General features: G+C 37.1%; 1 protein-coding gene across 1 annotated transcript; it reads right to left on the bottom strand.

Annotated features, from left to right (window-relative positions):
- Positions 1 to 26,598, bottom strand: sv2bb (synaptic vesicle glycoprotein 2Bb). The gene is made up of 13 exons (XM_057330254.1): positions 26,395 to 26,598; positions 11,177 to 11,816; positions 6,175 to 6,355; positions 5,666 to 5,817; positions 5,404 to 5,537; positions 4,082 to 4,171; positions 3,811 to 3,924; positions 3,640 to 3,728; positions 3,316 to 3,480; positions 3,104 to 3,237; positions 2,828 to 3,028; positions 2,554 to 2,713; positions 1 to 2,182 (listed from the first exon to the last, which is right to left on the bottom strand). The coding sequence occupies exons 2-13, from the start codon at positions 11,631 to 11,633 to the stop codon at positions 1,999 to 2,001; spliced, it is 2,061 nt and encodes a 686-aa protein (XP_057186237.1). The 5' UTR covers positions 11,634 to 11,816; positions 26,395 to 26,598; the 3' UTR covers positions 1 to 1,998.
- Positions 26,599 to 26,921: the final 323 nt, after the last annotated feature.

The raw sequence follows: 26,921 nt of genomic DNA, 5'->3' as shown, positions 1-26,921 counted from the left end.
TTCGGAACACATAAATAAGTTTATTTTTGTAATTAGTAATTTACAGTCACAAAACAAAACGTTCAACAGAAAACGTACAGTGAATCTTTTTCTGCGACAGCCAGAAATTATCCAAATACATAAGTGAAGAAGCAAGTTGAAATAACCTAAATACTTACAAAAAACAACAGAATGTGTTATTATTTATGCAGTAATTAGTATAAATTATAACCCCATTAATTGTCATAGAAATGTTTTTTTACATCTGACAGTTCCAGCTCTCTGAGGAGAAAAAAGATTGTTTGATAGCAAGAACATTTATCACGGCAATATTCATGTTGTTTACTTTTCCGGAGTATTTCTTTCAAGTGTAAAGAAACACTTTCGCTCCCATCTGGCAAATGTTTTGTACATTACAGTATAATGCAAAGCAGTGATACAGTGACATGCACAGATTTGTTCACTAGTTATGAATCTTGAAACTGACCTCTTGTCATGATGGATGATTCATGAGGGTCACATTAGACTCGTTGAATCATGATGTTGAATGACATCGGTGGTATATGATTTCATTTGCAGTGAAACATACAAATCACCCAGACTATTTGCATCGCCAACAACACATTGAAAATAGACACGGACATTACTTGGTAAGTAACACACATGCAACTCAGTCAACAACAAATACGGATATGTGGCCCCAAAAGATGGTCAACAGCGTTTAACTGACAACTGTACGGATATCTCATTATTAAGGTCTTTATTAATGTTTCCAAAGAATTCAAAATCATAAAATGAGGAATTGAAAAAGATAAAGAGAGAGCACTAAGAAACAACACATTTAGGGTGATAGGAAAGGTAAAGTGAGACAAAAAATATAAGTAGCTTTTTTTAAGGTGCACCATTGAAATTGGGCAATTAGAGTAAAAATACAAAAAAAGGAAGCCCGGGTAACATTTACAGCAATGACCCATCAAACACAAGCCGACATTCTGCGTTGATCATCCAAACACATAGAACATTGAAATCAGACACAGTACGTTTGCAAACACCAGGACATAAATACATTATTCAGTGGGTTATTTTAGTAGCAAAGGCAAAGGGTGAGAAGCTAGCTGCTTAGGAAAGGGCAAAATACAAGCTAAAGAATAAGAAAACAAACAGTACCTGAATTATTTGACCAAGACATGGCACAGGATCGAGAGTCGAGACTTCCGTGATCTGGCAACGTGGAATCCCATTCATTACTTCCTCAAAACAAATCTGGGACATTTTCTTTTAGTGTAGGATTTTATTAAAATACTCTCAGTAGATTTTAATTTGACTTCAGTATATAGCTAGTGCAGATATTTTTGAGCCCATTTTCATATTAAAACAAATATGACATATTAGTCATGTGATTATATTAAAGGTCCAGTGTATGAAATTTAGTGGCATCTAGTGGTGAGGTTGCGAATTGCAACCAACGGCTCACTCCACCCCTCCCTTTCGAAGCACGAAGATGTCGTCATGTTTTCGCTTCTTTGCCGAAGGAGATAACGTATTTACGAAACGCGCTCTGTAGAGCAGTTTGTCAGTTTAGGGCTACTGTAGAAACAACATGGTGAATTCCATGTAAGGGGACCCGCGGTGTATGTAGAAATAGCTCATTCTAAGGTAATAAAAACATAACGCTTCATTGTGTAAGGTTTTTATACACCTCTGAAGACGTAGTTATGTAAATTATATTGCATTTCTGTCAACAGATCCTCCAAAAAATTCCACACTGGACCTATAACATGATTTGGACTCCATGCCCAAATTCTTGAAAATTGTAATTTGTTGACACAATATCACACATTGTAACGCTGAAGCAGAACTTTTAAGGAAATTCACTATGGATTTGGACATCCTTTGTGAATCTACGGAGCAATTTCAACCTTTTTATTGTTAAAGTCCAATTTTGCCCATGCCATCAGTTAAGTAGTCCACACAAAGATCAACATCCAATTGGCTGTATCATGTTTTGGCTTTGAATCTTCACAGCAAGAGCTTCTCTCTGGTTTCGGGCAGTTTCAGAGCGATGACTCCGCCGCCAACCAGAGCGCCGAAGGACAGAAGAATAGGAATGACTTTGGTAATGCCAACGAATGAGGCGAAGATCGAGCTCCCCAAAATAGCTGCCAGTTTACAAATGGCATTCAAGACTCCAAATGCTGTGGCTCTGTAAAAGAAGTTGAGACGACGGCATGAAAAGACGGAAGTTATGGAGGTGAGAGATACCATTAGCATAACAATGCAAAGTTGATGTGGCTACTTTAGTGCTTTAAAGGGGTAGTTCACCTAAACATTTTCTTTCATCATTTATTCTTCCTCAATTATTACTTTTTTTGGCAGAACACAAAAGATAATTTGAAGAACATTGGTAACTAAACAACATTGACCCCCATTGACTTCCATTGTATGGACACAAAACCACAGAGACATTTCTCAAAATATCTTCTTTTGTGTTCCACAGAGGAAGGAGTCATATAGCCTACAGGTGAAGGGTGAATAAATAATGACAGCATTTTTTAGATATATGCTGTGCAATACCTTTTTGAAGCCGGGTAGAGCTCCACCGTGATGACCTGGATGCCGTTCCACGCTGCCACGCTAACTCCACAAAACAAACACTGCCAGGCTATGATAGCCGCCTGACTGAAGCTCAAGAAAAGGAAGAAGGTGCAGCCAGCAGAAATTAACATTGAACCGCCTGCAGAGAGAACCGTAAGTGCTTTAAAAACCAACAGGATTGAGTTTTTTTTCACAAAAACATTATCTACTTAGATTCTCTAAAAATACTTTGGTTTTTTTAAATCCAGCTCACCTATTATCTTAATTCTCCCAATTTTGTCCATGAAAAGTGCTGAGATTATATTTCCGGGCAAAACAGCCAAGCTGCCCAAGAAGCTGACCAAGTAGATGAGAACATCATTCTCTTCATCGTAGTCTAAGTGGCATCCCTTCCTGGTGTGCTCGAAGGTAACGTTCTCAAATGTACAGTCGATAAACTTCTCCTTGTATATATCTGTGGAAATATGAAGAAACAGTAAAGACCGGTTTCTCCGAATAACCTGAGAACGTCAGATGTGAGATCTCTTACCCGTGTCAAAGAACTTAGTCCTGATGAGGGTGCAGTTCTCGAAGAACGTTTCTGTGGATCTGATGTGCTCGAAGGTGCAGTCCACAAACAGAGAGTCTTCAAACTTCACCGACTTCATCTCGATGTTGATGAACCTGCAAGATTATCCGCGGTACGTTTAGAGGCGATGTCGCGTGATGGATTGTGTTTGTGTCGCGGTGTTGAGAACGTACTTGTCGTTGATGTATTCTCCTTCTTTGTGAACTTGGTTTTCCAAAGAGAAGTTGAAATGAAACTGCTCCACCTTCTCTCTGTGAAACACTTTGAGCTTGGATTCGTATTCTTCGTGCTGTAGGTGCTTTATCATGTCGGGAAACCACACCGAAAGCCCGTAATAACTGAAACAAAGCCAGGATGTATTTCAAAGGGCGGTCAGGTCAAGGTTTAATGTTGGTAATGAAAAGCATAGCGTTATATGTGTATCTAAGGTGCATTTTTGGTGGAATGAAGTCAACAACTGTACCGGTGTTTCATTACTCGTAGTAAAAGTGGTTTACCTAAATGCCATTGTGAACCATATAACAGCCATTAGCAAAGTAGAGAGTCTTAGATCACTACCCAAGAGGGACCAAACATTTTTGATGACCTGCACACAAAGTTGACATTAAAATGACATATTGACATTTTTTCATTATTCTTCCAGAGCTACAAATAGCTTTAAAGTTTACCAGCTTGGTCAATGTCAAAGTCCGAACAACCCATCTCTGAAAAGCCGTTCCAGTTGCGGTCTGAATCTCAATAAACTCATCATCCTGTGTCTTTGGAGTCTTGATTTGTGTTACCTGCACAACAAACAAACAGATTTTTACACATGTAAAATGGTGTTGACTCATTCTTAAAACTATTCTTAAAAAAATCATTCTTATTATTGTTATGGTGACTTCTATAACAAACTAAGACAAAATATGTGTATTTACAGCTCTTTCTAATCAAACTTACAGTAAACACTCTTTCAGGCTCTCCTTTTGCTCTCCAGTTGGTATCATGAACTTGTTTGAGAATCATCCAAGCCTCATCATGTTTAGCGTTCTGGAAGAGTCAGAGACAGTGATTTTATCGCTGTGTCTAGATATACAGTATATAAAACAACAAAATATTCCAAGGCACTCATCTGGTGAAGCATGAAAGACCTTTAATATATTGGGCTAAAGTAGTACATTTATTTGTTGTTGATCAACATGTTTCATGCATCCATAGATCAAAGAACTCTGGTTCACGGGCATTCGAGAGATGATGGAAGAAAGACATCAACGTTAATAGTGCTGTCAATATGGATATTTCGCCTAAACAAACTCATCGATTCGCATCAGAAGACCTTTGTTAAGACCACGGAGCCGTGTCGAGCAGTTCTTTGATCTATGGATGCACTTTTTGGAGCTTCAAAAAGTCAACACCCATTCACTCCCACCGCTTGGAAGTAAAATGATACATGGTATTATAACTCCGACTGCATTATTCTTCAAGAAGAAAACCATATTCAGTTAGGATGCCTTAATATTAATAATATATACATTTTTTAAACTGTTTGTATTGAACATTTTTGCTATGTCAAATAGGACACATGTACGGTATACCCAACTACCCAAATGTGTTATTTAATATTATATTTTCCAGTATATTCTTTATGTGTATGTTTCATAAAGGTGCCTAACATGATTAATTACTTACCTGTAGAAACAGTATAAAATATAGTAAAAATTAGGGCTGTCAAACGATTAATCGCGATTAATCGCATCCAGAATAAAAGTCTGTGTTTACATAATGTATGTCTGTGTACTGTGCATATTAATTTAGTACTTATAAACGCATACATGTACACAACATGTATATATTTAGAAAATGCTTCCATGTATTTATTTATATTTGCCAATAATTTAAATTATATGGAAATGTTTATGAATATTAAAATTATATATTTTTCTTAAATAAATGCGTATGTTTTTATAAATACAAAATTAAAATGCACAGTACACAGACATACATTATGTTAACCCAAACTTTTATTCTGGATGCGATTAATCGTGATTAATCGTTTGACAGCCCTAGTAAAAATATATATGCATGTAGCCTATTCTAAAATACAAACATGCAATGTTGCCCAACACAGGTGCCAACACAAAATTGAGAGAATCATTTTTTCTCTGTTCATTTTCGGACTAAATTGTGATTAAATTGATATTAAACTGGTACATCTACGAATTTTGTCAACATGGATCTACTGTTGTTTTGCCTTTACAGTATAGTGTAAATGAGTGATGTACCTCCAGCAGGAAGCGGGGGCTCTCTGGCATGAACATGAGCCCAATTAAAGCTGCTATTGCTGGGACAGCACAAACCAACACAAACACCCTCCAGCTGTGAAACTGGAACTCTGTGCCCATACTGAAACCCCAACCTGAAACACATCAAAAACATTGTTTATGCAAAATAAATGAAAAATCATGCATTGAGATTTGATTCCATAGTGTTTTCATATGCACTATGTGTGTATCCTCCATCAGAATGTTTATTTTGTATATTTACCATATCTAGGAATGATGCCCCAGGCGGTGAAGGAGGCATAGATGCCCCCCATCATCCAGAACATGCAGAGCCAGCTGAGATGTTCCCCCCTCTTATCCATCTGCAGGAACTCAGAAAAGTATGAGTACACGATTGGGACAGAGCCTCCGATGCTGTAAAAGAACATGGGACATGCTTTAGGGACACAACAACCTGTACTGTGTTTGTTTGCATCTTTATCATTGTTTATTAATGCTCTCTAGTGCACAAAACCTCTGTTAATAGCCACAAGAGAAGCGTACTTCAGCACGACCTATGAGCCAGATCCAGACTGAGGGCTCTTTGTAAATCAGTACTGTGATTACCATCCAGTCTTGCTCGGTTTCAATTGCCCCGTTGTGCCAAGGGAGGAATTCATGAGCCTCAACATGCTTTATTTACACACTGGCCTGATCTCTAATGAGAAGGAAAAGGTGGAGGGCAAACCTTTTGTGTTCTCTTTTTTATGTCTCTTTCTCTTTTTAGCTTACCCGATACCAGAGAACAGCCTGAAGAAGAGGAAGAATCCGTATCCCTGGGCAAATGAGGAGAAGAATGCAGAGACGCTGTTCATGGCCAGGACGATAATCAGACATTTCCGTCTGCCCACTTTGTCAGCCAGACCGCCCCATATAAAAGCCCCGAACATCATTCCCAGGAAAACGATCAGACCTGAAGGAGAGATGTTCAAGCACGTGAGACTGACTGATATAGACACGCAAAAACATAACATTTCATAGGAATTTAACAGTAAAGGACTGTTTTGAGTACACTTCCGTTCAATGAGGGTCATTTAAGTGAAACCTTGCTTTTGTCTATGCAAATGTTTTGATCTGAAGGTGTATGCTCAAATGTCTTATATATTTATATTGAATTCAATTTTAATAAAAGAATTAAAAAATATTTAAATGGCTTGGACCGAATGTTGAAGAAAAATGAAACGAGAAAACGGGTGATAAAATGATACTACCGGTACAGGATAATATGCTAAAATATGGTAAAATTAAAATATAGGCCTACTATTTATATTTTCCATATTCTTGCTTTCACTGCGTTCAAGACACCTCGGAAGTGGGAGATTTCCCACCACAGATGCAGAAGTAACGTTTGGATTGACTAACATTAACAGTATTTAGTAACATTAAAACATTAATGTTACTAATGATTTAGTAGAATTAAAACATTACAAGTATCCGTTAACATTAAAACAACACCGTTCCATAAATTATTTCCGAGTTGAATTAGGAATTATCGAATTTCAGAGAGCACGTGAAGGCAGCATAAATTCCCATTTGTCATTCTATAGGCTAGTTTAGTTTTTCTAAAATGAGGTAACAAACTATTGAACGATATGGTCTGTGGAAACCTATGTAAAAAAAATGTCTCTGAGGCCACATGTTCCATGACATGTTATCGTGCTGCCTCTAGGGGGCAGACATTCCCTTCTTGTTAGCATGCGTAAACATTCTGTCACCCCCAAAATAATGTTTACTTTAATCAGTTTAATGCGATTTATCAGTTTTTTAATTGCGTAGCAGAATTACGTACGATTGAAGCACCAGAGATTCAGAATCAATGAAGGTAAGGCGAGAAATGAAAAAAGCATTATTAAACTAGCTTTCAGGTTAAGTGGTCGAAATGAAAGTCTTTGCAGTCCTTCATTCTTGATCCTAATGGCTGTAGATGAGTGTTCAGAGGCATAGCTGGACTCACAGGTGTGTCATTTGGCTGTCTTAACACTTCTAGTAAATGTACTTGTCCGTAGGGTGCTCACTTAAGAGAACTGAGGAAGAAATTGCATGAAATTTTTATTCAGGTTTCAAGGAAACGCTTTAATAGGATAATGGTCGTCAAACAGGTTTAGCGATTATAACGTTACACAGATGAATCTCTGACGTGAATATAATTTCTAAATTTACTACAGTTATGTTTAATAATGTCCGCAAATTAAATAAAGCCCTGAAAATTATACCCATTCCAAAAATTTTTAACCAAATAAGATTGTTAAATGAATATCTTTAAGTGTTTTTATTATTTATGTAAGATTAAAAACAATGATATTAAATAAAAACTGAAACCAGAAGTGCTTCTGGACCAGTGTTTACATCTTGGGAAGTGGTCTATATGAAGTCTATATATATATATATATGGGTGGGTGTAATTTTTTCTCACAAAAATATTAACTACTATCTGTAAATAATAGGGCTTTCAAATGATTAATCGCGATTAATCGCATCCAGAATAAAGGTTTGTGTTTACATAATATACGGTATATCTGTGTACTGTGCATATTAATTTTGTATTTATAAAGACAAAACATACACATACTTGTCTATATATTTAGGAAATTTTAGATGTATTCATTTATATTTACCAATAATTGAAATTGAAAATAAAAGTTTATTAATAGTTATATTTTATATTTTTCTTAAATATATGCATTTATGTGTATGTGTTTATAAATACAAAATTAATATGCACAGAACACGGCATATATTATGTAAACACAAACTTTTATTCTGGATGCGATTAATCACGATTCATCGTTTGACAGCCCTAGTAAATAATTTCATTCACTTCATGAAATTCATCATTTACTAACTCAACGGCAGACCCACATACAGAAAGCTCTAGGCTATATCATTTACCCAGAATTGGAGCGTCTATCATTCACAAACGTCTACAAGTTTTCCACCCCTGCATGTTGGTGTGTAAAATATTTTAGACACATTTATTATGTTTTCGGCAGTAAATACGAATCTAAGACTCAGCTCTATGCAGAGAGAATTAATAAAACAGTCAGCAGATTCTTTTTATAGATGCCGCTAAATTTAATACACTGGACCTTTAAGCTAGAGCATCATTATATCAGATGTATAGTAATACCCAGGCATTGATCGTCTGGCATGGAGTACAGATGGCCGTGTGGTGGGGGGGGGGGGTTGTTAAAACGGTGGCAGCATATGGAACTGACCTTCATCATGAGAATCCTCCCAGAATTCCATTGGTCAGTTCTTTAATCCAGAGCGTCACACAGTCGTGACTATATTTCTGAGCCAAAATGAGGGCCTGAATGCTTATGCTGTACTGTTGGTTATTCTGCTCTGCCATTCAGATTTGTATTACAAGGTTGAAATGTGCTATTTTTCACTTGGTAACCCGTATCCCAACTAAAAAAAGGCATACTGCAGCTCTTTGGTGCTTTTCAAACATTGCTGTTTGACAACCAGTATATGCCGACGTTGGTTAGTGGCGTGCATTTGGGGTGGGATTATCTGTTTGTTGACCAACCCGTTTGTTTGAAGTCATTTGTTATTTTTGCAATTTCGTTTGGTGATGTTAGTTGTGCAGAAATTACGGTATCACTTTACGAGGATGACCATATGTGCCAGTTTTCCCAGACACATCCTGGCCAGGATTTCAGATATGTCCTTTCGGAGATCGCATTTGTCGACCGCATACGTCCCCGAGGTTCTCACATTTCAGTTGAATAAACATTATAAAATAAATCATAATCATTGTAGTTTCATTTTTACCTTAAAATATAATGGTATAACCTCTGGAGGGAGGACGAACCCGAAATCCTGGCCAGGACGTGTTTGGGAAAAATGGCATGAATGGTCACCCTAACATTACACTACACCCATCTGATGACTTAAAGTCCACCGACAGTCCAGCGCACATGCAGTATTATTATGAATATGGAAAAAAGACAAAAAGCGAGCGATGAATATAACCCGATGGATGCAGCGAGACGGTTGGGTGGGGGTGCGGTGTGTGTAGGATTATGTATCAGCGCAAGGTCAGGAGCAAAGCCATCGATCTGTCGACTGCTGCTGACTCAGTTTTCCTCTGCGACGGCTGCTCAGGACAGAACGTGCTTGCTCATTCTGGCACCCAGACGCTCACAAACAGTTTTTACACTTGTGCAATATCACGTAACCACAATGGGGTGGTTTTGCATCGTATCCATTGGTGCTTTTTAATATTTGTAGATTGTCTTGATCGGTACAAGGCAAGCCAAAGTCTTGGTGTCTGGTGGCCTGTTGGAGCTAATAAACTGAAAGAGTGGATTCACCATTAAGAGTTCTGGAACTGAGGCATAAATCAAACAATGTTGACAGTAAAATGTCTAAATGCGCCTTTTTTCGACAAGGCCACTTTTGCAGACTGAAGTTTAGCTTTGATTCAAGTATCTGTGTTAATCATGAGTGTCTTTTCAATACTTTGTCATCCAGGACTAGTTTTTAATTTGTGAATTTGTGTTTTTTGGCACCTGTTATAAATGAAATGGCCTTGGTCATTATTTCATTGGAGGCAATGACAAGGTACCATAGTAGTTTTCACAGACAGTATACTATTCAGCGCACATTAGAGAATTACTTTTGACTCTTGAAAGTCTTATTTAGCAGTTGAGTTTTACCATTTTGGAATCTATTCAGCCGATCTCCGGGTCTGGCGATAGCACTTTTAGCATAGTTTAGCATAGATCATTGAATCCAATTAGACCAATAGCATCGCTTTAGGAAAATAGGAAAAATATCGTTTCAACATTTTTCCTATTTAAAACGTGACTCTTCTGTACTTATATCGTGTGCTAAGACCGGCGGAAAATGAAAAGTTGCGATTTTCTAGGAATTTTTCTATGATTAGGAACTATGATATCACGCAGCGCATGTGGAAATGTGGAATGTGGAAATGCGCTGCGTGATATCACTGCGCCTGCTGCGGCCATATTACGGCAGCAAACTTCCTTGATTATTACGCAGGAATGGGAGTATAGTTCCTAATCATATCGGCCTAGAAAATCTCAACTTTTCATTTTCCGCCGGTCTTAGCACGCGATTTATGTACAGAAGAGTCAAGTTTTAAATAGGAAAAATATCGAAACTGTTTGGTCATTTTTGAACGCGATGCTACTGGTCTAATTGGATTCAATGATCAATGCTAAGCTATGCTAAAAGTGCTATCGCCAGACCCGGAGATCGGCTGAATAGATTCCAAAACGGTAAAACTCAACTTATTAACTCTGGGGGAGTTGGAGAATGAGCCTATTTCCAAAAAAAGTGGAGTGTTCCTTTAAGTCAGTTTAAGCTTATTAAATCACAAATCAGTTTTCCCGACTGCTTTACTAAGCAAAAGCAAATTGATGTCAAACTCAGCCAGACGTATCTCAGCCATGAATTGTGCCATTAGCTAATTCAAGAACAGTTCTAATTGATGATATTCTTGAGTAGCAGCTGGCCAATATTGACTGGGTGCCATTACTCAAGTTTGTCTCAATTCACAAAATCACTGGGATTAATTAGACTGAAACTTTTCATCTGATGTGGAACAACGTCCAAGGACGGCACTTAATTCAGATGGTTTTGCTTGGTAGCTTTTTAGTAATGAAAATGAATTATCGCGAGAGTCCAGATAGTTATTTATGTTTAGTAAGAGTTTGATAGTATGCCATACCAAACATAATCAATAATTGAGCCATTGACTTACCCAGCATTCCCTTCTCGCCGTGTGACAAACACATGTCTTTTTCTGCACTAGGTAACACCAAGGCCACTACAAAGCATTCAACGCTGTCCGCCATTAAAGCCAGACCCAGCACCACAAATAGGGTCCACTGGAACTTCCCATGTCCACAGTCCTCCATGATGTCCTCGTATTGTTCCGCCAGCTCCTCTTGTTCTGATACCGCGTCTGCCGCAGTTCTGGCTTTCGCTCTTGCCGCCCTCCGGGCAGTCTTGACCTCATCTGGGTGAGGGATGCCCTGGTACTCCCCTTCGTACATCTGATCATCTTCATCGTGCCCTTCGGTGGCGTCACTGGCTGCATCCTCCTCCTGGGGTGGGTAGTCTGTCTGGTAACCGTAGCCGTCCGATCCATGTCCGTAAGTCCCATAGCTGTCTCCGTCTCCTTGGTGGTAGATGTTGTTCTGGTAGGGGTCCGCCATGGTTTCAACGTCAAACACAAGAGGCTATATGGGCATAATCCTTAGCTGCAGGGTGGGTGCCGATCTGCTTGCGATCAAGGTGAGGTTAAAGAAATCTTGAGAGGTCTTTGAGGCTTCAGTGTAAGGGTGCCGACTTGTCACTACCTTTGATTATTGGAGTTTCCACTGGGCCACATGCTGATCCTGCAAATGGAAATCAACCAAATCAGTTAAATCTTATACTGGCCAGATGCTTAAATATTACATTTTACATTTATTCACTTGGCTTTCATTCAAACTAAAAGGGCGTCCAAGGCACTGCATATATTTTATTGGCATGTGTGTTCACTAGTACACAAACCCATTACACTCGACTTTTTAGCACCAGCATTTTGGCATTTTTATACTTCACCAGTTAATCTATAAAAACAGATTTCCGAATGCAAAGCGTCCCTCACCAAAAAGTTTATTTATGCTATTATTATACTTTTTTAAACATTTTTATTTATTTGCCCCGACACAGTATCATACAAAGTTACTTTTACGCTTACATTTAACATCAGTTTTAAATTATTTTTTATTACACAATGTTCAAGTAAAAAAATAAATCATGAAGAATTCTTTTAAAAATAAAAGAATTACAGATATTGACCATCCTTCAGATAATTGGCAGTATACTGTAATTCTTCTACACTAAAACTAAAAATATATACTTTTAACTAGTTGTGTACCCAAAATGTACTACTGTTATTCTTAAAGTACATTAAAAATATTAATATACTAAGTAATATACTTAATATGTTAAGTACTGTATATTGAACGATACTACTAAAAGGTGTGGCAAGTATTATTGAAGTATGCTAGTACTAGTACTTATTACATAAAGTATACTTCAAATATAAAAATATAAAAACTGTTGCGTTAAAAAACAAAACATATCTGTGTCTAGTTAAGGACAACACATTTTGTGTTACTTTTCACTCAACTTGTGTGGTCCTTTTTATTTATTTAACCCACAATCAACACAAAATGATACGTAATGTGTTAAAATAAAACATAATATGTTAAAATGATGTAGCTTAACACAAAAAATGTGTTATTAATTAACTCCTTCATGAAAACGTACTTAAACTAATAAGTGTACTTAATAAAATGAACATTAAGGAGACATATTTATTTTATTTTACCCTCATTTTATTAGCTTTGTTTTATTCTATCAGATTATCTTGAAATGGTGTGTTTTCACTTCCGAGCTTTTGGTAACAGACCCAAATATATTTAAAAGGATAGTTCACCAAAAAAATGAAAATTCTGTCATCATTTAATTTTTTTATTCATGAATTGTTACCTAGCAAGAGCTACCATGAGTTCTTGTGGCTGTAGTCATGTTAATGACCGAGACGTACGCTTTGAAGACAAATCACAGTGTATAATGGGACCTGGGTGCACAAATGTGTTGAATCAGACCCAGATTCAACAGTAATGGTGTGAAAACAACCTACAAGCACTTACTGGCACAAAAACTTGTCGACCTCCCACTATTAAAATGCTGTCAGCATGACCAGAGCTTTATTTCTATTTAAGCGTGTCACAGCATGCCGCATTAACGCTTCTTTGTTTGGTGCAAGAGTGTTTTCACACATTTTTAATAGGCTTTGTCCAAATCTTCCTTGGAGCTTCTCGCATCTTCATAGCCCGCGAGCTTACAAATGAAACCGAGAGGTCTTCGCTAATGCTGCAAATGAGATCGGTCTCACTCGACATACGCCGACTGTCTTTATACCCCTCAAGCGAGGATTCCGTACATCTCTCATTCTCACAAGCCCATATATTCACTTCACCAGCAGGCGGAGAGCGGGCAGACACGCACGGCATGATAATGTAGATGAGCACTTCACTCCATATACAGTATTTATATCATCCATCCTGCTGGTACAACATTAGATTCGTGGTCTCATTAATATCTGTTCGTGAGATAGGTGTGTGGTGTTAGTTTAGTTAAACATGGACCCTGCTTTACATCTCTTTCGTCATGTCGAGGGGCACAAGTGGGATCTTCCTTTTATAAACAGCTAATCTGAATATTTGTGTGATGAATGTGAGGTCCGCTCCTGGTTTATTTGTTTCTTTAGTATGGAAAATGATTTGCTAATGGTCAGACTCATTTTTTACAAATTCGTTTTAAAATGAAATGATTTCATCGTTTGTTCACCCACATGTCACTACAAACCTGTATGACTTTCTTTCTTCTGCAAAACACAAAAGAAGATATTTCGAAGAATGTTGGGAGCCAAACAACATTGGACCCCATTGACCTCCATTGTATGAACACAAAACCACTGAGACATTACTCACAGCTCGACAGAAAAAAAACTCAAGTCAAAAATATGTCATATACAGGTTTTGAATGACATGAGGGTGAATAAATTATTAAATGTTTTAAATGATGAATGAAATGGTGTTTCTTTTATTTTTGGGTGTGAACCCCTTTAAGCACAGTATACTCTATATCAGAGAACTTTTACTTCACTACATTTCATAAAAACACATTATTACTCCTTATTGTAAACTGAAGAATCACAATAGTGAAGTTGAAATGATCCTATAGCAAAAAACTAATAAATATGGTTCATTAATTATTACGTCTTAATAGTACTTTTTAAACTTTGTCTATTACTTGAGTAATATTTTATTGAAAATCTCACAGACCCCTTTAAAAAATAATGCTAACCTTTTCTACTGGATACAGGTATGGGGCTGAAAACACCTTTGGTCATCACAAATGCAGAGAATGAAATTTCCCACAGGAATCCAATCAAGGCCTATTAGTTTTGGGGCCAAAATCAATCCGCAATCATTTTCGGAGCCATTACACCCCTCCCCCAAATTCCCATGTCTTATAAAACATTACTTTCCCATCTGTGCATTATATGAGAAGCTCTTGGCAGAGCGATTTACAAAACAGCTCGAATTAGTTTTTAGTCAGGGGTTGCTGAAGATTGATTTGCGCTCCTGTGTGGGTAACAGTGAATCTGTTATTGTTCAGGATTTCACTGACAAAAATGCTCAATTTGGCAGTTTCTCAGCCTGTGGCATCTGCTACATAGTGGCTCAAACTTTGTTGGCAAAATCATGTGAAGGTGAATGTTTCCAGATCAGCCTTTTCTCAAATAACCAGTTGCTGATTTATCAAACACCTTTCGCGGCGAACATGCACTAAGCGTTCGTGTATTTGCAGATTCAAGGGGCAGATTTCTGCCTGTACTTTGTGAGCAGTAGTTACTATGACGATTTCAATAGTTACTATGACAATCAGGCAGACTTGTGATGGCCTTATTCTTTTATATGCATGGCTAATAATATTCAAAGAAAGCAAACTGTGGAAATGTATGATCAATGCTTGTCAAGTCTGCTTGAGACATCGTCTTTGCATTTTCAGGTGACTGTGACGTCAGTGGGGAAAATATGCTTAGGCCATCAGTCAATAAATCTTTAAAGCAGGAGAGAAAAGAGAAAGGGTGGGGTTATAGGGTGTGTGCGCAATTCTATTGAATGAATGACACATTCTTATGTATAGTAAAATCTGTATATGACTTTTTTCTTCTGTAGAACACATGACGAGATATTTTGAGAAATGTCTCGGTCAGCGGTGTTGTTCTGTTACCAACATTGTTCAAAATATCTTCTTTTGTGTTCTGCAGAAGGAAGAAAGTCACACAGGTTGGAAATGACATAAGGATGAGTACATGATGAAAAAAATTGAACAGATTTTTGGGTGAGCTGTTCCTTTAAGGGCATACATTTTGTGCCAATAGGGAGCCGAGGAGATGACGTATTTTTGTATGCAAAACCCGGAAGCGAGTTAGCAGTTTAGGACTTCCGGTTCCATCGCTCCAAAGTCCATGGGTTTTTGGTAAATCGCCTTAAACAAGGTCTGTGGTAAACAAAACCTCTAAATATTTTCACATTTTATTCTATGGCATAAAACACACCAATTATAACACACTTATGATTTTTTAAAGCCTTATTGCGTCTTAAAAACGGCAGTTGCTAACAAGTTGCTAAAAGCGACTACTTTCTTTGGGGGGACGTTAGACGTCATCGCGCATATGAAGCTCACAAATAATGTAACATGGGCACAAATCTCTTAAAACGTAGATGCGGATTTGTTCACGGGGTCATTACTTACCAAGGAACACATTTTTAATAAAGTTTGAAAGAGGCTTGGTGGTGGTGACGTTGATATCGAGCGACCTTAAATGTAGTCTGTTTATAGCATCGTGTTAGCTTTTTACTTCTGCCGATTGTATTTCGGCTTCAAAAGTATCAAATGTTGTGTTAATTTGTAAAGATTATCTTGATAGACAAAAGGTGTAAACATCATAAACCTTTGTTAATCACGGAGCTTATTTTTTGCGATCTTCCAAAAGTCTATGGGCAAAATGCATAGGCTTTCGGTCGAGGGAACCAGGGCTGCACTTACTTCCGGGTTAGCCTACAAAAATACGTCATCTCTGATCCTCTCCATAGTGTATGCACATGTGTGTATAACTGGCACTGGAAAGTATTATAGCATTACACACTTCAACTTTCATTTACATAAAGGAATATTGCAGGTTGTTTTTACATTCAAACACCTCAAAAATAGCAAGCAGCCTTGTCATATTAACTGAATGAGGTCTGCGCACCAGAAAGGCTGATTTTTGCAAGGCTGAATCTCTGGAACTTTGAGAAATGCCAAAGAAAACATGCGTAAGGCTTCCAGCATACTGAACTGCACCCAGCCCACGTCAAACCAAAAACACCACACATGCGTCAAACCATAAAAGCCTGGCCATGAATGATTCAAGGAGTTAGCTCTGTCACGTGGAGTCTGCCATTCATTATCCATGGACATAAAAAGATCCTCATTAGCTGGAAGATTCGGCAGAGGATATTCAAAGCGTCTAGAAGCATATAGATCCCAGCTTGTCCAATGGCAAAGCATGGAACGGTAATGAGGTCTCTCCGCAAATATATGGGAGAAGATGAATCACCTGTTCCTCAGTGGTGGGATGAAGGTCTCAGAGCAGGAAAAAGATCAGAGGGTGATGCATTGTGGGAACAAATGTGGATGACACTGGTAATTTTTCAAGACGTCCCAGAATTATTATTGCAGGTGACCATGCGGCAGACCTACATTACATAAAGGGGTCATATGACACGGCTAAAATGAATATTATGGTTTGTTTTGTGGTTACACGAGGTGTTTCAGGCAGTTCTGGGTGAGCATTCACTTTTAGATAGAATGCATCTTTTGTTCCGACACTTTAATTTTTGCAATTTTACGTGTCTAATACATGCATGAGCAACTTATAACACACCAAAAACACAGAAAAACACGTATTCGAGCCATATAACCCCTTTAAAGTTTGTGAATCTACAAACACTAAGAGACCATTTCAAAAATATTTTCAGTTTTTCTGAATTTCCTATTTCTAGGTAGGCCTATGTGTTTAGGTAAAATAATCGTTTTTGTTTCATTCTGTGAACTACTAACAATATTTCTCCCAAATTTCAAATAAAAATGTTGTTTCTATTTGCAGAAAACTGTATTTTTTCAGACCTCAAATTAGGCAAAGAAAACAAGTTCATATACAACAGTAATATTTGTACATGAATTTAAGAAAAGTTCAAACATGACTTTTTTATGTGATAACCTCGATTTTTAATTTTGTTAAAATTCAACACCTACTGTACTGGAATGGCCACAATACCTGTACATCTAGAAATGCTGAATAATTTTTAAATTTGTAATGGTCTCTTAATTGTTTCTGCGGCTGTAGCCTATGTAGACCTGCATTGCATTGTGGTTTAATATCTAGGCAAATTGGTCCATTTAATGAAGTGATGATTGTCAAAATTATACCACAAACTATCCCAGTAAATATTGTATGTTAACGTCTAAATGGCTCTGAATTTCTAGGAGAGAGAAATTGCTTCTCTGTACTTCTTTTTGTCTGTAAACACTGATGACATTATGCACAAAATGCCCTTCACACAATAATCCAAGATATCACAACAAAGCAAATAACATCAAAAATCCTGAAATGAGGATCAGAAAATAGGCATGAATGATTAGGAGTGCTGCTGATGTGATATCAGTTCTCGACGTCCTCTCATCACTGTATAGCTCATTACTGTAGATGTGTTATAGTGTGAGAAATGGAGAAGCTCTTGAAGCGGACCCTCCTATTACACTTTTCTCCAAAATGGAGTAAAATGTCACTAGACTGTAAGATTGAGGATGGTGGTCTGTGTGTTTTGTATGTGCGTACAGCTGCAAATCGGCATACATCCTGTTATTGATTCTTACATCCAAGAAAATGGGAAGGCATCAATGAGAAAGGAGTATTATTGCTTTCTCTTCTATGAACAAATATATGTTGTTTTGTATAGTGGGACTTTCGAACCACATAACCTCCAGATTACGGAAGTAAAATGGGTCGCAAACATCTTTTAATTTTAATTTTAGCCTAATTTTAGAAAAACGTATTTTGATCACAGATAAAAAGATCCAGAATCATTAGTTGGTGGCCATACCTAAATTTATTTATAAACTGACACAACATATAGCATTAAAGTTACAGTTGCCACATAAGTGTGCATTGCGAGGGGCATCACACTTGAATAAAAAACGCATGTGGCTTCTCTTTCAAAAGTCATCTGTATATTCTATTGATCTGAAGCCTGACCGCTGGCGGCCCATTTTTCATCCTTCACTGAAGCTTCCAGGTTAGACAATTCAGTGCTGAGCAGTTGAATCTAATATATCTGCTTGTAATGAAATTCACAGATTGATGCTATTGGGCTTGAATGGGGTCAATTTGTCCTGATAATGTCATTGCTTGTTAGCAGGGGCATAGCTACATGGTGGCCATGGGTGGCCACGGCTACCCCTGAATGATGGATGGCCACCTATCTGGCCACCTCTGTTGTGCGAAGCCATTTTAAGATGTGTGTCGGAGTTTACGGAGTGCTGCGCAGATCATTTAGCGTATGCACTGAAAGTAACGCGAGAACATTACTCTCGCGTTAATATGATGTCATACGCTGACGCACTGACGCAAACAGTCTGAGCGCTATAGCTGAACAGCTGCTAACCGCTTCGTGACAGTGAACTGTCTGTTTACCATGGAAGTTCATCGCGAGCAGAAGGATCATGTCAGTAAAATCAGTCTTGTTCAACTGGATTTCATTCATTAATTACATTTTCGTGAAAGTTTAAGTTGGGGTACTGCAATGTTTATTTTCTATAAAAAATGCTAACTTACTGCAAAAAATAATAATAAAATAATGTTAATAATAAATTTAGTAAAGTAAATAATAAATAGTAAAGTAAACAAATAAATTGTTTACTTTACGTTCTTTGTGTATATTTTTGACCAGCAAACTATGTGTAATGAAGAATTGGTGTAAATTACAGTAGAAGTAAAAAAATTTCTGTCTGTAAGTATTTTTTGGTCACCCTAATAAAATCACTGGGTCTTACCTGACCACCTCTAAAAAAAAAGTTATGGCTACGCCCCTGCTTGTTAGTCATTTGGTTTATTAGTAAATGTCAGGGTCTGTAAAACAAAGCAGAACTTGCTTGAAATTCTTTGTCTTGTATTGTTTTTTACAGAGTTGACTTTTCTTAACATTATGCATGTATCTAGGCTATGTGCAGTCAGTCCCTTTGGTATCGGATCTGTCTAACTCTGCAGGTTTAGCCTTGAATTTGGGTCATAAACAAGTTGTCAGGGATAATTTTGCTTAAAGCACATCATAAGAAAAGTTCTAGTCAGTAATGTTATGTATAAACCAGAAGGCATATTCCAATAAGCATGTTGAAAAAAGGTAGTCGACCATTTCACGCACTTCTAGCAACGTTAAAAACGCATTTATTATGTTATAATCTGAATCGTATATATGTTTCCCCCTAATATCCGTAAAGTAAAAAATAATTTACTCGCCCTCAAGTTGTTTCAAACCTGTACACATCTTATTGTTATGCTGAACACAAAGAAAGATATTTGTAAGATATTTGTAACCAAACAGTTTTGGGTCACTATTGACTACTATAGTAGGAAAATAAACTACTATGGTAGTCAATAGTGCCCCAGAACGGTTTGGTTTCCCACATTTTTCAAAATGTCTACTTTTGTGTTCAACAGAACAAAGAAATGTATACAGATTTGAAACAACATGAGGGCAAATAAATGATGACAGAATTTTCTTTTTTGGTTGAACTATCCTTTTAAGTCTATTTTTTAGCAAGTAAATGAGACCTGTGCTTTCCTCTTGAATGTCATATCATGATAATGTTAATGATCTGTTTTATTACTGACCTTTCATACACATTCAGATGTGCGACAAAGTCAGATGACAGAGATTTTCGAGCGTGATGGGGGCAAAACAAGAAAGAGAATCCTTTTCCGAGTTGTGTTGTCATTATGACAGATGAGAGCTGCAATTTAATCCTGTTTAATACTGCTGAAATTTCATTCTGTGCACCGGCCGCAGATAGCTTTAGATTACTCTCTCCACATAGAGAGCCAGAGTAGACAACCCGAATAAAAGACTTATCCGTCCTGTCGCCCTGTCGTCTCGTGTTGTTTTATTATCACTGCAGATGCCAGATAGCAGCTAGAGACTCATCGGAGACATTCATTGCTACCTCTGAGAAGGAAATGAGTAGCTGTCGCCCGGTAAAAAAGCCCGTTTGGTTTGTTTTTGTTTATTGGTTTTGTGAGCCACTCAAAAGAGACAGTAAGCTTTGAATAAATGTTTTGTGAGAGTTGTGAGAGCAAATGGGTGTTGGGTCAGTTAAACATGACAGTAGAATGATAGGACAAATAAGTGGCTCATTAATATCAGTTGACGTGGCTGTCAATCATCTTTCAAGCAATATATCACAATGGCCAATAAATCAAAACACACAATCTTGTGCTGCAATCAGCTGAACTTCATAATATGATATCCATCTCTTATATAATCTAAAGTATTTCGGCGTGAAACAGGATAAATATAGGTCAGGACTTCATCCATCAGAAATTCATTGGATTTGTTAAATGTGGGCGTGGCGTACCAGAATGGAGTTGGGAGAGGGGCGGGGCTTAAAATAAAGTTATGAAGCAACTGTTCTCTGAACTGTTTTGAGGGCTATTACATCTTTTCTAGCAATATGTTTGGTACTTATGTGCAAAAAAAAACATGAAAAGAAAATGAACAACTGGCAATATCTGCATTTATTTCCGTAAAATTAGTATTATTTGTTTGTTTGTTTGAAATACTTTCTTTTAATGCTTTTATTATGCTTTGTATTCTTAAATTATATTTTTTCTTTTCATGATTTTTATATATGGGAAAATGAGAATTGGAGAAAAAAGTGGGAAATCTATGGGGGGAAAAAAATCTAAAACTTTTTTTATTTTTATGACTTATACATTATTTATTAAGTTTATTATTTTATTTATTAATGATCAATTATATAAAATACATATTTTGAATGAATTTGATATATTTTATATAAAATAAATATTTATAATTCTTCTATATTTTGAATACATTTTAAATATAATTACTATACTTTCTATGTTATAATCTTTCTTTACATTACATGTATTCATTATAATCCTAGATGAGGATCTGATATGTTGCTGATGTATGCAGCCACAGTGTTGATGTATCTCTGCACAACCCCACCCTGCACTTTCCTCTTCTGATCTCCCTGATGAAACAGCCAGCTGGTGTTGCACAACCACTGCTTCTTTCACGTACGTACCTCACTTCTTTTTTCTTTAACCATGTGCCGCATGATGCCGCGCTGACATGCACAAATATATGTCTACATACAATCCAGAGATCCCCCTTAGACAGCTATTTTGTTCATTAATATATTACACAGCACTCTCTGTGATATTTATAAGTGCATTTGTGCATTAGCTTTCTGCATGAGGTTTTTTTAAGGAATTCAATCACAGGAACATTAACTGTTAATTAATTACAATAAGGACGCAGGTTATGTCGGACATCTGGTGAACTAAATTAATATGCTTGACTGGGCAAAGCTGAAGTGTACCGTGGTGTAATGTTCTGGCTTTTAGAAAGGCCTGGAAGTCATTTCAGGTGCTTTTTTGAGCTAGAGATTAATTCATCCCAAGTGCATTTAACAACCATTTGAGTAATTTGCACTCAATGGCCTTAATTTACAGGACTGTAAAAGGATAAGCCTGTATTGACAATCAGTAAAAGCATTGCTAAACCACATTTTAGGAATAGAAACAAGCTAAATGCAGTTTTTGCACATTCATACTTTTGGATCGCCATTTTGACTTGAAAATGTCCCAGGTTGCTGTTTACTTAAAGGGATAGTTGACCCCAAAATAAAAATTGTGTCATAAATTACTCACCCTTGAGTTGTTCCAAATCGCTTGTAAATAAACAGTTATTGGCCACCATTGACTACCATAGTAGGTGTTCTGTTGAACGCAAAAGAAGATATTTTGAAGAATGTAGGAAAGCACTTTTGACTACCATTGTCATTTTTCGTAATATGGTAGTCAATGGTCGATAAGAACTGTTTGGTTTCAAGCATTCTTCCAAGACATTTATACAGATTTGGAACAACTTGAGGGTAAATGACTTTGTAGAATTTGTAGAAATGTAGAATTTTTACTTTTGGGTGAACTGTCCCGACAGTAATGACATTTTTTGATGTATGGTTTCAAATGTTTATTATTATTGGTGTCTTAATATTATTATTATTACAAAACAATCATTCCTAATTTCCATTTTAAGAGACGTATGCAGCAGTAAATCTTCCAAATTAAAATACGGGCCATCAACACTTTTAAATGAATGTTATTATCATAAATATCATATTTTGCTGCCCTATGCACCTTTGGAGTTACGGGCAGTAAGTCAGTATAAATATCATAAATAACAACAAAAAACTAGACATTTAAAGGAATTGTCATATTAAATTATGGGTTAGGGTCAATAGCAGTTGCTGATGTTTATTTGTAAAATAAAATTGTGCTTTTTAAAAACCTTCATCTATTATTTCCTGCCATCTTTAATCTCATTGTCTTTACACATATAGTAACTCGGGCACACACACACACACACACACACACACACTCAGAGCTCAGAGCTCAGAGACCCATGGCACGCACACATCTATCACAAATTCAATTGATTTGTTCTCACGTTAGCAGTTTAGTAGCACATGCATAAAGAAGGGTGCGTGAAGGGCCGTCGAGATCTCCCACAGATGACCAGATTATAGTAAGTAAAAACAAAGCTGAAACGAAATACCGGTCTATGTGGTTTTGGCATTAAAGCTTGAGACTTGATTTATCTTCTTTCACCCTGAAGATCAGAAGATTTGGCCTGGATAAGCTGGTGTGAATCACCCGCTGTCTGCACTACAGTATCAGTGTGGTTTAGACATCATACTCTCATCAAAGATAATGGCAAGCGGAGGTCGCTATTTGTAGGAGCCATTAGGAGCACGCTCAAGTTTATTGATTTTCTTGGCATGATGGAGGTCACAAAATGTTCATGTATCCATTAACAAAATGGCACACCCCTGCAAGGCCTAAATTGTCTTAACAAGTGAGTCTGCGAATATTATGATCTCTTTTATTATGTCTGTTCATGGCCATAAAGTTTTTTTTTATTAACGAAACGATCAATAGGTTCTGACACAGCAATGCGTTTGAAATGACATCAGTAAAATGTGACGAGATTTTTCAGACATGTCAGTCGTAGCCGTTATAAGTCATTTTTACATTTCAGATACTGTTGACCACAAGGTAAAGGTGAAGTTTGTAATTTCGGATGGATTTGCAGCATGAAACGCAAAAATAGCCCAAACTATTATTGTTTTCTCTGGTTGTTTACCATTGGTTGGACAAACAGATAGACCTCTGGTTAAATCAAACAGAAAAAAAAACATTTCACAAAATCAACCTAAAAATGTATACATTTTAGCTGCCCATTATATTGGAATAAGAAAGTATTTTAAATGTACATTTCACTTTTAAAGTCATGCGTAGTGCACCACAATACAATATGTTTTTCTAAAACAAAGGCGGGTACACAAAGAACCAAAGAATAGATTTCTAAGTTCCTCTTCAGCAAAACCAATAGGTTCATCAGTGGCCATTAAATCTCTTTGTCGGAAAGCATCATTATTCAATTGAAAAGCAGCACAAAATCGGCTTGCAGTAAAAAGCAGCAACACACAGTAAATCTATTAGGCAGAACCCTGCTGGGACTGGAGCTTGTAGTAAAATATTAAAGAGTCTACTGACATGCGTGCACTTCCAAACCCAGCCACATTTTGAACCAGACTCCTTTGTCTGCATTTTTTATGTAATTTGTATCAGATTTTTATGGTATACATTGGAATGGTTTTGCATGGAGTTTTTTTTTAGCAGTTTATTGTACTGATGTCGACTTTGACACGTTTCATGCTTTTCACAATTCAGTCTCCGATTCTGAGTTTGCTGCTCAAGCCTTTGTTTCAGGGAGCTGCTGTAGTCTTTTTTCCGGTACATTAAAGCAAACGCTCCCCCTTGAGATTCACAGTACAGAAAAAAGCCTCCTGCAAACATAAAACACAAGCCAACTGTGGGACTGCAGATTTGCCATTACACAGCTGCCAACGCTAGGTTGAAAAATAGAGCTTTGCTTTTTTACATCTCACTTTAGCACTCAGTTCCCCTGTTTGCACATGTTGTATCACATGGCAAAATCAACATAGCTGACAACACAGATAAATACAGACTCATACCAATGAATCATATTCTTTCCCTTAATTCTTTCGTCATGTAATCATAGTTTTTAATGTTATGTCACGCATCGGTTTATATCTGGATTAGTGCTGTCAAATCGATTAATCGATTCCAAATTAGATGTTTGTGTTTATATAATATATGTGTGTATTTATATGTACATGTAAATACACTAGCATACATATATGTATTTAAGAAACATGAGTAATATATATTTATATTTATACATAATATAAATTATTTTTAAATATATATATATTAATGTAAATATTTGTTATATGTTCACATGTATGTGTGTGCATTTATATAAACATATAAATATACATGCCACACACGTGTGTTATGTACACACAAACATTTATTTTGGAATCAATTAATTGCGATTGACAGCACTAATCTGGATTTAATCTAGATTTAATATTCATCAATAAATGAGTACATTTAGCCAAGAAGTATAATGGAGAACCACTTGCTTTTCGTTTTATAAGAGACCAGTGTTACCAGTGATTCATATTGCCAGACATTTAACATATCAAAATTATTTTGACCATCAGATTGTTGTGATTCTGTCATTTGTCGTTTCTGTCGTGGTGTAGATTAATTTTCTGTTCTGTGGGTATTTGTTTTTAGGCACGTAAAGAGTATTTTATTGCAATTAATGAATATTTTATTTATTAGATGCAGTTAGGAGGGGTAACCTTGTATCTGGTAACATTTTACACCATTTTAATTTAACGCTTGCTTCTTACTCAAAATACCTTATCAAATAAAATTTTCCTCCTATACTCCCTCTCCATACGGTACCTCTAATAAGTCATATTTCTGTAACATATTTTCTTTCATCTTTGATCAACAGGAATTCATGGAGCCACAGAAGATCCGAAAAACTCCAACAGGGTGGGTTGGCACCCAGGGTGGGCTGAAGACTATTTATTCCAGATTTCCTTTTCATCAGTAGCCGAGATGCTCTCGTGAATAAGCAGCTCGGTTTATATTATCACACATCTGCTTCAAAGTCTTCAGTTACAAGAGTACGGTACAGCAGCATATATTTGCTTAAAACACAAGCTCATGGTGTTTAATGAAGAGCGAAGGGCTGTTTTTGCATCTGAGGAAGGTTATAATGGTGCTTCTGGAGTGCGCGAGACATTTAGAAGATATAAATAATGCATATGTTTTTTATCCATTGCAAGAGGAGGTCCCCCACCTTTCCGTACACAACTACAAAACACACACACGCTCACATGCACGCACAGAATAATTAGGCTACACACTGTGAACACGCATTTACACACACTTTAACTCATCCGTGCAGTTTCGGTTTGAGAATGTACAAACACACATAAAAACATCCTATGGGACGTGTGTTTTATATTGTCATGCTCGGCTCATTGCCCTCATTTCTCATTTCCATAAACGTGATGATGTGTCTCACATCGGAGAGAAGGTCAGCGAAGTTCTCTTAAGAACATCACACAAAATCAACATTATTGTGCTGTTTTAGCCCCCACGAAACTTCTCTTAATGATAATTACATCCCATCGTGCACTTTATCATATTAGATTATCGCATCCCTAGTCTCTGCGGAAGAAACATTTTCTCTGTGTATTGATTATGTAACAGCTTCCAAAATCTACCGGCAGCAACCAGACACTCATCGATTAATTCCAAAAACAGAAGCATCATGTCTGAATTCCTCTTTATCTTCACTTTTTCAAACATATTTTGCTTTATTTTTTTAAGCTTAGCTGTCATGTCTGTGTCAATGTCTTCGGACATTGTTTTTCCTTCTTTAATATTTCATACACTTTTGACCCTAATTAACCAGCTCCATTATATACTTTCAACCAAAAACAAGAGCATACAAATCCATTTGATTTAATACATCATCACTGTGTATTTCATTCAGCTTTAGAAAACAAACACACATACAGTAAACAAACAAAAAACTTTCTTACCGTAAAAATTATGCTGACTGTGCACCAAAAACGGTCCCTCTTTCCTAATCAATGAAATATCCCTTAAACAGGGGTTGTCCGGTAAACATGTCCTGCGTTCACATGAAAGACAAAGATCACCCAGACAGCCAGCAGAGATGCTGAGCAGGAAGATTAGGATGCGAGAGCTCAGTGCTGCCTCCTCCCAAATCCTCATGATAGGAGGAGCTTCCCGAACACGCCCAAGCAACTCATAATGATTGCGTACATTTCTACCTCTGCTTCTCGCTTACTCCCACGTGTGCCAGGGCTGGTGGGAGTGAGTGCCTAATGTTTGTGATGGAGAGAGAGAGAGACGGGAATGCACTTTGGATAGGAGGAGTTGGGCTTGGCAGACGGATAGATGCGGGTGTGTGTGCGGGGGTGGTATGTCTGTCTGTCTGTCTGTCTGTCTGTCTGTCTGTCTGTCTGTCTGTCTGTCTGTCTGTCTGTCTGTCTGTCTATCTATCTATCTATCTATCTATCTATCTATCTATCTATCTATCTAT

Source organism: Triplophysa rosa, linkage group LG3 (genome assembly GCF_024868665.1).
Source record: "Triplophysa rosa linkage group LG3, Trosa_1v2, whole genome shotgun sequence".
NCBI classification, from domain to species: domain Eukaryota; kingdom Metazoa; phylum Chordata; class Actinopteri; order Cypriniformes; family Nemacheilidae; genus Triplophysa; species Triplophysa rosa.
Note: the sequence above shows the minus strand (reverse complement) of the source record. Positions and strands in the feature narration are given on the sequence as shown.